We start from the raw sequence: 13294 nt of genomic DNA on the forward strand, positions 1-13294 counted from the left end.
AGCTCATTTTAACATAAAATAAATATAGTTGTTTATTTTTGTCTTTTAAAACACTGTGAAGAAAACTTTTGCTTCTTTCAATTTTTTTTTTTTAAAATTGTGGTCTCTTAGTTTTCAGGTTTCAGTTTTTCATATCCTTCCTTTCTTATATTAGCTGCATATCTCCAAGTATTTATTTTCAATGTTTGTGATTATCTGAAGGATGACGTTATTTATTGGGTAGGTATTAAGTCCTCCTGCTTCTCAAACCGAGTAATCTCTTTAAAAATCCTTTTGGTTTAGCCGGAAATATGGTGTCAAAAAGCAAAAATATGACCTGTTTTTCAGAGTTCATGCAAAGCTGACTTATTAGAGATATGTGGTTTTCCTTTTGAGTTTCTTAGGATAATCTGTAACCTAGACCGAAAATGGATTTAGAGTATTTTGGTTGTTCAATTTCAAATAAGATAAACATTTTCTGACCATACCCAGACCATTCTTAGGCTAAAAGCATGTGCTACAATATTGTAGATTAAACTACCCCCATATAAAATCATTAAAATGAACATAGCATATACAGCAGTAAAATTCAGAATAGCCTACACATTAATGCAGCACAAACAGCTATAAATCAAAATACATAATGTTCAACAGTGAAACCCTGACACGGACTATATAATAATATAATTAAGTAGACTAAATGAAGGTCTACTTGAGGTGACGTTTTTTCACTGCTTAAAAAAACAGAAAGTATGTAGATGCGGCTGGAGAAGGACTTCATTACCCAAAAGGCATTGCGTGTGTACTACGGAAAGCAGGAAGAAACGTAAGCTTTTGCGTAAGTTTGAAAAGTGGCGGTGGCGTGTACTGTTTTACGACAACGAAACTGAAGTTCATATAGTTTTGTAGGCTTCGTGCTGTACTGAGTGGTTAGCAAGTGCCTGTAATATTTTTTTTTATCTGTGTACATCAGGGGAAGTTAGCAAAATACATTACACTCAGACTTGGTTAAAGTACAACAGAAGTCGCTCGAGACTTAACGCTAGAAAAGTTTAGCTAGCAGCGGCTGCTAATGGATGCTAGTTTCCGCCAGGATTTTACATTCAGACGCTAAATTACAGGTCAGCGAACACCTGACAATGAAAGACCATGGTTGTCCTGAGAGAAGGAATGTGTCCTGGACTAGACGAAGATTTAGTCCGAGGCCTGCGAGCTGCTGATATCAAAACAGGTCAGTATATGGGGTTTTAAGCGGCATTAACTACAGGGTGTCCCATAAGTCTCCATACATAGGAAAAATAAACGTTTCTTGACATAAACCATTTTTATTTATATAATATGCTCTATATGACTGCCATTTTGTCGGGAACACATTTCAATGCGTGTCCTCCACTGCTGAAGAACTATAAAGAAGAAATATAAAGAAATACATGTTAGAACCATATGTATTATGTCTTCTATGTATGGAGACTTATGGGACACTCTGTCGATTAACAGACCAGAAAGTTTAATGATAGGAGTGTCTAGATCCTTTAGTTGAGGAAAAAGTACCAGTGCAACTATGTAAAAATACTCAATCAGTCCTGCACGGAAAACTGTACTTGAGTAAGTGCATAAGTATTTAACAGCATAATGTACTTGTGTAGGTAGTACTGAAGTATAAACATGTCCCTTTGACATAATTAAAATATTAACAGTGAAGCATCAGTGTTGTTATGTCCTGTTACTGTTGTAGCAGCTGGATGTGGGTTTACTTTAAAGGACTTTTTATCCATAGGTGCAGGGACACCAGATGAGGAATCCACGACTACAGAGTTCTGTACTGATACCACTACTGAAATTGACAATTTATCTTAGAACTGATGTTATTTTCTGTTTGCTTATTTTGTTTTGGTCACTACATACCATCTCTTTGTGTTAAGTTACCCTATTTAAATAGCAAAATTGTTTTAAAGTCTTTCAGCCCTTCATGACATTGTATACAGGGTGTCCCATAAGTCTCCATACATAGGAAAAATAAACGTTTCTTGACATAAACCATTTTTATTTATATAATATGCTCTATATGACTGCCATTTTGTCGGGAACACATTTCAATGCGTGTCCTCCACTGCTGAAGAACTATAAAGAAGAAATATAAAGAAATACAGTACATGTTAGAACCATATGTATTATGTCTCCTATGTATGGAGACTTATGGGACACCCTATATATACTTTATTTAACCAGATGACATCCCCATTGAGATTGAAAATCATTTTTCCAAGAGTGATGTGATCAAGAGAGCAGGGATGAGCATAAAATCAATCTGAAATGTATGAAAAATACCTTCAATGTCACACAAACATCAGCACAAGCATGTAGGATGTCATTTCACTGATTGTGTGGCCAATATTTACTTAATAGACATATTGATGCATCTGTATTCTAAAGAATTTATCACATGGTTAATAGCAGACAACAAAGGTCTGATACACAAACCTGTTTTCAGTTTGTCACTCCTTTTCAATTATATTGTATGATTTGAACATTTATTGAGGTGAAAGCACATCCTGCAGGAAAGTCCTATGTAGTTGGAGTAGTATTGAAGTATGAGCTCTTGCTTTGGAACTCTGAATGATGTATATTGTTGTATTTCATATCATTTATTTATTAATATTGAAATGTCAGTGTTGCATGTTACTGCTATAGCAGGTGCAGGTGTAGTTAAATGCTTTGTAGTCAGTTTTATGTACTGTTACACCAGCTTAAGGATGCAATGATTACAAAATTCTGGACCAATACCAGTACTTAAAATGACAATTTGGCCAATAAACATTAACTTCTGTTTGCTTTTTTTCTTTTTGTTGTTTAATTATGCCCCTGTTGTGCCAGAGAAATCTTCACTATAAATAAAAAAGATTTACTTGACTGTTTTGTAGTCTTCCAGTCCTTCAGCACTTTATCTTTGAATGAGCACAAATTCAATCATAGAAATGTTTACTTACTTACTTATTTATTTATTTATTTATTTATTTTTTAATTAAGATAACGCAATAGATAAATATCAGCCTGTGTTTGGATGTTATTTTTGCATTGATACGCCAGATAAATTGCATGAATGGGAGGCAAAAGAAGGGGAAAAATGTTCAGTTGCACAAACCTGTTTTTAGTTTGTGACCTTTTGCTCTTATCTCCAATTTTTGATGGCATATTGGATGATTTTTTTTAACATGTACTGAAGTGAATTCATGTGAGTCGTGTAGAGGAATAAATCAGCGTTTGGTAAAGCCATTAACAATGCAGCGATTGAAATGTGAGCCGACCACACACTGCTTTTTACTTAGACATCAGAAGAGGAAAATGTGAGAAACTACTGCTCCCATATTTTAAAATCCTATTATATTCTCAAGATGTCCATAGTATTAAATCTTCACCTTTAATGACAATAAAGCTGTCAGTCAAATGTAGTGAGTGAGAAGTACAATATTTAACTCTGAGATGAAATGGATTAGAAAAACTTGAGGCACAAGCAGTAATGAAGTATATTTGAGTAACTGACAATTACAATTTCTGGTTTTCACAGTGGAAGATCTGGTCTCATCTGACATCGAGGAGGTTGCTCAGAAATGTTCAGTGTCCTATAAGGTAATTTTCACAATACATGAGCCACACAGTCACTTAAGTAAAATATTTTCATAAGTAACTAAGATGTACAAAAGTATTGTGCAGAAAACACTTAAGGTAAAACAATGTTGAATTTTAAAAAATAATTATCAATTTGTCTCTTTTCTTTGCTTTCTTTTATTATATAAAATGGAGACAAAACCGACCTCCTACGTATTATACTTTGTTTAAATAGTGCAGAGTGGGAGGTTTGTCGTTTGCATTAGGTAGGCTTCAATTAAAATAAAAGTTACCTTTGATGAAAGCAGAACTCCCACAGGGTTTGTTTTGCAAGTATCTTCACAGGGAAGAAAGTCATGGTGTTTAAAAGGGAGGTGAATTTATTTCACATCACAAATCTGGGGGTCACCTTTGTTTTAGTATTCTTTGTATTGCGGCTGTATTGCAGTTGCAACTATAGTACTGTCTGTAGTTATTCCTGTTTTCTCCTAGGATTCTAGAGGTAGAGGTCATTTGGTTGTGGGGTTTTGGGTTCTTTTCCACTAAGATTTTACTCCTAACTGAATGTGATGCATTCTCTCATAGTTTCGGACAGATATCAATGTGGAATTTTAAACATTAGCTAGAAGGAAGGCCAAACCAAGCTGCTGACTGATATAACACTGTGTCCTCAAGTAATTCTTTACGTTTGACATTTGTAAAACAAGACTTATTCAGGATTTCTCTCACTCTCAATCTTTTCTTTTCTCAATCTTTCATATGTGACAGCTGTCATTTTAGAGTGTCTGACACTTACTTGTTTAGTCCATTTCTACTGTCAAGATACTTGACTCATCATGAAGTATTGCAGTCATCATCACTTTATTTCGTCAGCAACAAAAAAAACACATAAAAACTCCCACAAGCTAAAGGCTACTGTAACACTTTTGGTGCTGCCAAACACCAAAGAATCACTGTCATATTCCTCTTCAGTTGAAATTATCCCATTGAAAATGAATGTTTGATATTGTCAACAGCAGGGCTGCCCCCAGATCTTTTCAGTCAACTCAGATTTGGCTGTTCAGTGTGAAGCTTTGAAAATTAGTTTTTCTTTTTTTGGCATGCAGAAATTCCATTGGTATACAGCCCAGTGAGTAGAGACAAGAATGTTGGCCCCAGTTGATTTTCAATTCTGATTTTGTGAATTGACAAGGTGTTTCCAGAAAAATTCCCACTTTTTTGGGGAAGGGGGGCTAGTATAGCAATTTTTCTTTACAGAATGGTAGGTTAATTTTTTATATGTTTTTTTTCTGTAGCTTAGACACTACTCTTATAATAGCAGCAAAAACCCTGTTGTGCAAATGGTAGAGGTGATGAAATTTCTGATTAGATTGAATTGACCGATCAGCGGGGCCCTGCTACCTTAGTTACTGTTGGTCTGTGACACGCTTTCAGAATCTCTCCATGGATTTAAAATGAAAATGCGACACATTGATGAAAAGAATGTCTGCTACTCTGTGAAATAACGACATATCTTACAACTAAACCATGCATTCTATAGAGGAACGTTAATGAACTGGTCCTTGAAAATCCATGACTCTTATTTATTGTTGCACGTTCTCTGAAGCTCCTGTGAAAGTTGATTGTCATGGCATGGGCGGCTGTATCTTCAAATGTCAGTGATGCTTTTTGGAGTAGTAGCTCCAAGAATTCATCAAGATTGAGGGAGAAGGGACTGGAATAAGCAGTCAAGAGCTACATCCACAACATCAACTTCAGAAAGGATGTGGACATAAATCTGATGGAGGCAAAAGCATTCCGGTCCTTATCGAAACAGGAGAAGCCCCACGATTTGAATATCAAATGCAATCAGCAAACCCTTCTGGACCAGTCATGCTCTTGCACTGCTGGGGAAGAGTTTGTGTAAATCATAATTATGTTTGTCCTAATTGAAAAGTTGTAGCATCTTCATTAGACATCGTGATATCATGACTTGTGTAAATATACACACCACTTTTAAATGCCGTATTACACGAATTATAAGCTTTCTGTATGTATGTTCTCGCCATGTCAAATACCATGCACTGAGGGTTATGATTATGTGAACCGGAGATCTTGGCGCAAATTGACACGTGATCAAATGGTGTTCAGTAACATGTGAAAGGTTGAAAATGCATACGTATAGCACACCAAATGCCATAAGAACTGGTGTGACATACAACACCATTTCATGAGATCAGTCGCTCATTAGAGTACAAATAACAAATGACAATAAATATTAGCTAAGCTAAGGATGATAGGTTAAATGGTAGCTACTACGAACAATGCAAGCTGTAAGTAGCATGTTTCAAAGATGTTGATCTTGTGGTCTGCCATAATGTTTAATCCACAGAAGACATCTCTGTAGTTGAGTTTTAGGCTTTGGGAATGGGTGGAAGAGAACACCTCCTTCCAAACGTTCAGGATATCTGCTATCGGAATTACAGGTTCCATAGGCACACCGCTTCACCATCTTGCTCAATGCTAATTGCTTGTCGCAGGTTCTGCTCCCTAGTAACGGTTGCTATCATAGGATTGGACGAGGGCCATTGTAGGGTGGAGTCCGCCAATCGGTCAATTACAATCCACCAGTCAATAACTCATATACTCTGAAGCATGTAAAAGTTGAAAGCTGACAAACCCCTGGCAACTTTCCATAATATAAAGCGCTGCATCTTCTCAATACCAGCATCTGTGTGAGCCTCTTCAGCTTATAAACATTACAAAAAATTTGTAAATCCTTCTGAAGTGTACTACAATTAGAGATACAATGTTGGTATAGTGATGCGTCCTTGAAAGTAAACATTTCCACCACTGTTAAAGGTAAAATTTATAGATGGCAGATGTAGTTGAACTAGCTGAAGAGAGGGAAAAAGCCAGAAAACAGAGAAAAGTTTCACAAAGAAAAGTTCTGTTTCACAGATGTTGCATTCTAAATTCCTAATAAACAGGAAATGTTGAGTAGCTCAATAAAACGCAGTTATGTAAAAAGAGTAAGAAATATAATCATAGTGTTTGCAACAGATCATTCATGTTAGTTTGAAACCACTAAAGGAGGACAGCCTCTTCAGCTTTGAGCTTTTTTGGAATCGTAGCCATGAACAGAGCAGAGATCATGAAAAATATTCTGTCTAATTCCATTCTGATATCATGGGCAAATATGTTTTTATGGTTCATACACAGTGATTATGACCAAACTTTATCATGGATGGACACTGAAATATAGGATGGAGACCCGGCAGAGGCCCTTTGTTTTAGATAGAAATGAATGGGTGAATAATTTTGTGGGTGAACAGTATAGATGTGAAACTCAACATCCTTGATTTAGAGGATTTCACTCAGTGGAACCTTTAATCTGTGCACATTTAAGGGAAAAAAGGAAACCCCTGAGAGAGGAATGGTGAATGTCTAAACTCATATCACTGCACATTTTTTTTTGGTCATTATATATTTTATTACTTTACACCCACTAACTCATAAAATGTGGATGTGGAAGTCAAGTGCACCCTGAATGAGGGTGGTTAGAGTTGAAAGTGTTTAACTCATTAGCATAGAAAGAGTAGAAATGATTAAATTTTCCGCATATTCTTTCTTCCATCGCTGCCTGGAGCAGGTCCAGACTCAGCCCAGTGACAGAGCTTGTCCTCCTGACTGGCTTGTTGAGCCTGCAGGCATCCCCTGAGCTGATGAGCAGTGTCCCTCTGGTCCACCAGGCCTCTGCTGTTGATTCCAACCATTGTTGTGCACACATATTATAACCAGCAGGAGTTAATGCCAGGTCATCTACACAGACATGTTGGCTGTATAAGGCAGTCGCTCACAGTTCAATTAAAGCAGCACCAGGCATCGTTGTTATGTAAAAGCACAGCTATCTGATGAGTCCACATCCCAAATGGGGGCAGTAAGAATCCAGCTAATTGAGACCCAACAGATTTGCCGTATTTTCCTAAATACGTTTTTTAGAACATGAACTGGCAAGAAATGCTGTTTGCCCAGAAGAGTAACATAAGTACAATGAACAGAGAAAGTGTTTTTGCTGCACAAACTAGGGTTACAACAGTTGGGCATTTTTCAATAGTTTTCTTTTTCATTTTGACTTTTTGTTTTAAATTTCTGTTTTTAATGCACATTAACTGGTGTAGTGGGGGGGGGTGTCAAAGCTTAATTTGTTGTTGTTGTTTTTTTTTATTTATTTATTTTTTTTACTATTTTCAGTGGGTTTTTTTACTCTAGAGAAAAGGTGGTCAGAAGGTTAGTCTTCATGTATGAACTTCTTAATTTGGTTTTTAGACATGTGAGATGTCTCCCTTTAAGAAATTAATGTTACATAGTTTTTTTGATCACTTTCCCTTTGCTTTTCACTCTGGCACTTTCTTCATACTTTCGCTGCCATGATGTGGGTATGGACAGTTTGGCGACATAGACATGTGATGGACAGCCATCTGCTAGTGTATTATTGCTGTAATGTAAAAAAAAAAAAAAAAAAAAAAATAGGATGATAAGTTATATATGCACCCAAGATAACAAGAAATTTATCTGTAATTTCAGTGTATCTTGGTTGTAAAAACACAATACAGAATTTATCATTTCTTATAAATGCTCATTTGTTTTTTTTTTTATTTCTTTTCTTTAACACCTTTATTTCATTAGTTTCGTTAACAATGAAAACATTGGCTCAAACATGTCTTGTTTACAGATATGTACAAAATGAAAATCTAACATTGCTCAGCAGTGCATTGGTCATCTGATGGGATAAATATACTCACAACTAGTGCTGCGTACCAGTACGATGGACCGGTTCTGGACTTGTAAAAATGTTTCGGGTCAAGTCCAAAAAAACCGTAAAGTCGGGAACTGGTACTGGACTTGCAAAACAAACTAACACTTACGTATGGTTGCCATATTGGATATCAGATCACAGGTCAGGTAAACACAATGCCGCGACGTACCAACAGTAAAGTGTGGGACCATGTGACGAAGCTGCCTTTCGATAAAGCAAAGTGCAAACTGTGTGGGAAAGAGATCCAGTGCGCTGGGGGAACGTCAAAAATCACAAGACACTTGAGACGCCACCACGACATAGAGACAACCCCACATGCTGCCTCTGCCACATTGACGGCAATGTTTGGTGGGCAAAATAACAACTATCAAGGTGAGTTTTGCCCTACGTTTTGAGGATTTTCAGTTCAGGAAAATAGGCATGTAAATTGTAATAGGTGTCTGATAGCCCGAATTTTTTGTAATTGTTGCTGTAGCATCAAAGCATGTATTAGTAGAGTAACGTCGGGAGTCCCAAAAAGGTAACGCAATACAAACGCAAGAGTCCTGACTCTTGCGTTCGTATTGCGTTACCTTTTGCAAGGGGCAAAACATTGCACCAAGAATGCAAGACAAAGAGTCAAAGACACTGTCAGCATCGCTAATTTATGGTAAAACCCATAGACTCACAGTCTGAAGCACACTAAAATATACACTATATTGCCAAAAGTATTGGCTCACCCATCCAAATAATCAGAATCAGGTGTTCCAATCATTTCCATGGCCACAGGTGTATGAAATCAAGCACCTAGGCATGCAGACTGCTTTTACAAACATTTGTGAAAGAATGGGACGCTCTCAGGAGCTCAGTGAATTCCAGCGTGGAACTGTGATAGGATACCACCTGTGCAACAAATCCAGTCGTGAAATTTCCTCGCTCCTAAATATTCCACAGTCAATTGTCAGCTGTATTATAAGAAAGTGGAAGTGTTTGGGAACGACAGCAACTCAGCCACGAAGTGGTAGGCCACGTAAACTGACGGGGCGGGGTCAGCGGATGCTGAGGCGCATAGTGCGAAGAGGTCGCCAACTTTCTGCAGAGTCAATCGCTACAGACCTCCAAACTTCATGTGGCCTTCAGATTAGCTCAAGAACAGTGCGCAGAGAGCTTCATGGAATGGGTTTCCATGGCCGAGCAGCTGCATCCAAGCCATACATCACCAAGTGCAATGCAAATCACTGGATGCAGTGGTGTAAAGCACGCCGCCACTGGACTCTAGAGCAGTGGAGGCGCGTTCTCTGGAGTGACGAATCGCGCTTCTCCATCTGGCAATCTGATGGACAGGTCTGGATTTGGCGGTTGCCAGGAGAACGATACTTGTCAGACCGCATTGTGCCAAGTGTGAAGTTTGGTGGAGGGGAGATTATGGTGTGGGGTTGTTTTTCAGGAGCTGGGCTTGGCCCCTTAGTTCCAGTGAAAGGAACTGTGAATGCTTCAGCACACCAAGACATTTTGGACAATTCCATGCTCCCAACTTTGTGGGAACAGTTTGGAGCTGGCCCCTTCCTCCTCCAACATGACTGTGCACCAGTGCACAAAGCAAGGTCCATAAAGACATGGATGACAGAGTCTGGTGTGGATGAACTGGACTGACCTGCACAGAGTCCTGACCTCAACCCCATAGAACACCTTTGGGATGAATTAGAGCGGAGACTGAGAGCCAGGCCTTCTCGTCCAACATCAGTGTGTGACCTCACAAATGTGCTTCTGGAAGAATGGTCAAAAATTCCCATGAACACACTCCTAAACCTTGTGGGCAGCCTTCCCAGAAGAGTTGAAGCTGTTATAGCTGCAAAGGGTGGACCGACGTCATATTGAACCCCATAGAGTAGGAATGGGATGTCACTTAAATTCATATGCGAGTCAAGGCAGGTGAGCAAATACTTTTGGCAATATAGTGTAGCTGCATGGGGATCGATCACTCATCTTATGTTGTCCCGGATCCGTACCGTACTGTCTTCTTCCGATCCGGGTCGCAGGGTCAGCAGCCTCAGCAGCCTCAGCAGAGGAGCCCAGACAGCCCTGTGCCCAGACACATCCACCAGCTCCAGGGATAAAATTCCTCCTGGCAAACTTGTTCAGTTATTTTCTTGTTGTATACATTGTTTGTATACTCTACTTAATTCAATAAAGATTTAATGAAAAAAAAAAATGAAAAAATAAAACTTCTGTGGGCCCATCACGAGATACCATCACAGATTTCAGGTAGGGAGCAGTGGCTTGCATTGCGGGCTGCTAACGAAAATGACATCTGACTTCTGTTGTCTTTTGTAGTTTTACCCGAAAATCGAGTTTTTAGAGGAAAAAAACGGGATTTTATTTTTTGCCAAAATTGTGCAGCCCTACATTAACATGCCATACTTAGGATCGGAACCAGTATTTTTCCAATGAAAAAAAATAATTTAAAAAATATGACTTATAAGTCCGAACCTGAACCTAAACCTCTAGACTTGAGTCCAGACCTGAACCTGAACATGGGTTTAGGTACGCCGCACTACTCACAACCTTACTGTCACCACCAAATTGCCTCCAGTTAATCAGTGGGAAGCCAACATTTCCCGGGGCTTCATCTGATTGAGGCCAAATGGTTTGAATGCATGTTCCATGTATTCAGGGCTTCATAAGAATAAAAGAGCTTCAATAGGCAGAATGTGAAGGCTGTATGTGGATAAAATCACATCTGTCAAAAATGACTGCATTATCTGTTTTTTGGTGTGTTGTTCAGCCTTATTTTGAATGTGGTCTGAATCACGTCTTAATTATTTTGGTATTTCCTGTCATTAGAGCTTTCCACCTGTAATCAGTTAGTGCTCTGATCGATCGGCTGCTCATCATTACCGGCTGATATTTGCTCTAAATAGTTCTATTTGCACTCTCTAAAACATCAATAAGATGCCTATAAGAAACATCTCTATCAACAGATAAAATTGCTTTACTGTGGTAAAAATATCAGTTCCACTATCAGTGTCTGCACTGCTACTTTTGAAGACTACATGATAAACAGAAGGCATCAGATTGATCAATACAACTTCCTGTGATCAGTTGTCTTTCAGCTAGAGGTTGGATGATAATGTTTTTAAAGACTAATATGAGAACAGTTTGGAAAAGGAAAAAGCTGATTATTAATTATACCACCCCAGGTTCAGTCTGAAAGTTCAAGTAATATGTTTAATAAATCTGAACCACACTTTAAACCTAGAGCAATTAGGCAGTAGTTCATCAGTAAATACATTTGAGTAACTGTTAAAAGTGTGTGTGTGTGTGTGTGTGTGTGTGTGTGTGTGTGTGTGTGAGTGAGAGTGTGAGTGAGAGAGAGTAGAGCAATATACTGATTTAATTTGATTAATCAAGGTTTTGCTTTCCAAAAATTGTGAAAATCAAGATTATTTCTCTGGAGAACATTCTGTCAACAAAAAAGTAAAATAATAAATTACCCGTAAGATTAGGCAAAATCATCCAGCTGTAGGTGAAAGTGTTTTTTTCTTTTCATTCTCTTTGACATTTTCCCTCAGTCTTTATTTCCAACCTTACATTAACTATTAGTTACTGTTGGCCTTAACTTTATCCACTGTCAACACCAGTTGGAATTGGCCCAACTGTTTAATTCTCTATTTCTATTGTCAGCTGCCCTAAAAACATTAACTGATGCACACTTAGCAATGGGATCAACAAAAACACTGTTTAATGTCAGGTGTCCACAGGGTTTAAGACTCAATTGAACTTGATGCTCTCTTCATAATATACCTGATTGTTTTTTTTTTTGTTTGTTTTTGTTTTTTTTAATCTACAATCCATAAGCCATTTCTGTCCAAAGCAGCAGAGGTTTCTTCTCTGTCTGCTAATATGTGAAAGCTGTGATCCGCCCACAGTTAAGCACATCATCCACATTATCTGTTATCTGATTATCAACTGATTGAGATGCAGTGTCACTGTCTAACATGTTGCCTGCACTCTATTTAAGCTGCTATCCCGTCCCTGGCTGCTACATAAACAGTGTCCAGCTGGCGTAGTCTGGCATTTCTGTCAGTAATGTTGAAGAAGCCAACCTTTGGTTCTCATATTCAAAATGATGGAAATGAGGCTAGAATGTAGCAATCCAGATTGGCCAGTGTAAAGACATCACTGTACTTCTATGTGGGTCTCAGACTTTGTTGGTTTATACATCCCTATGCCCATTCCTAAGAAGTAGAGAAGAAGCGTTTTTTCCATTTTGTGTGGAACTTTTTTTATTGTGTTTTCATACAGTTTTATAGTTATAACTCTCATGCCTTTTTTAGTAGTAAATTATAGAATCAGCCTTTTAGCTGCAAGGCTTTGTAGAAATTGTATTCATTACATGAAGGACGCCTGATATTTTTGATTTAGAAATAACCTCTAAAGTATGTTCAAGTACAAACATACGTACAATGTGATTGTCTTGTCATAAAGGAAGCCAAGATGTTCAGACCCTGTACCATTATATTATGTCTGTTACGACTAGCTTACCCATACCTGCACTATACTCTATGGAGGTTCCCATTGTGTGTTTATATCCTTTTATACAGGCTTATTCAGCCAAGCTGAGTGTTTTCACCATTTTCAGCATTTGTGCCAAATATCTACCCAGTCACCTCCTATAACTTTATATTTCTCCTGAAGATATGATCATAGAGCTGTGTGATATGACCAAAAATCTCACATCCTGATATGAAATATAAATGGAAAATACTTTTTCAACTAAAGTCGTAAACAAAAAATTGTAGGTCTAAAATAGGGAAGCGTAGTGTGTCTGTTACCCCAAAGTGCAACATTCTTATCACCTATTCTCCTGGTAAAATCCTGTCTCAATTGTTTGTGTGTTTTCTGTGTTTATTAGAGCTGTCACCCTCTTAA

General features: G+C 38.0%; 1 protein-coding gene across 2 annotated transcripts in view; it reads left to right on the forward strand.

Annotated features, from left to right (window-relative positions):
* Window positions 1-901: 901 nt before the first annotated feature.
* The window catches only part of rad51d (RAD51 paralog D), a 42303-nt gene continuing 29910 nt past the window's right edge, over window positions 902-13294 (forward strand). For both annotated transcript variants that reach the window (XM_030153655.1, XM_030153654.1), the window contains exons 1-2: window positions 902-1210; window positions 3545-3606. In XM_030153655.1, coding sequence (XP_030009515.1) covers window positions 1129-1210; window positions 3545-3606 — 144 coding nt within the window. In that variant the 5' untranslated portion in view covers window positions 902-1128. The remainder of the gene's footprint in view (window positions 1211-3544; window positions 3607-13294) is intronic.

The sequence above is a fragment of the Sphaeramia orbicularis genome, chromosome 14 (genome assembly GCF_902148855.1).
Source record: "Sphaeramia orbicularis chromosome 14, fSphaOr1.1, whole genome shotgun sequence".
In the NCBI taxonomy this organism is placed as follows: Eukaryota; Metazoa; Chordata; class Actinopteri; order Kurtiformes; family Apogonidae; genus Sphaeramia; species Sphaeramia orbicularis.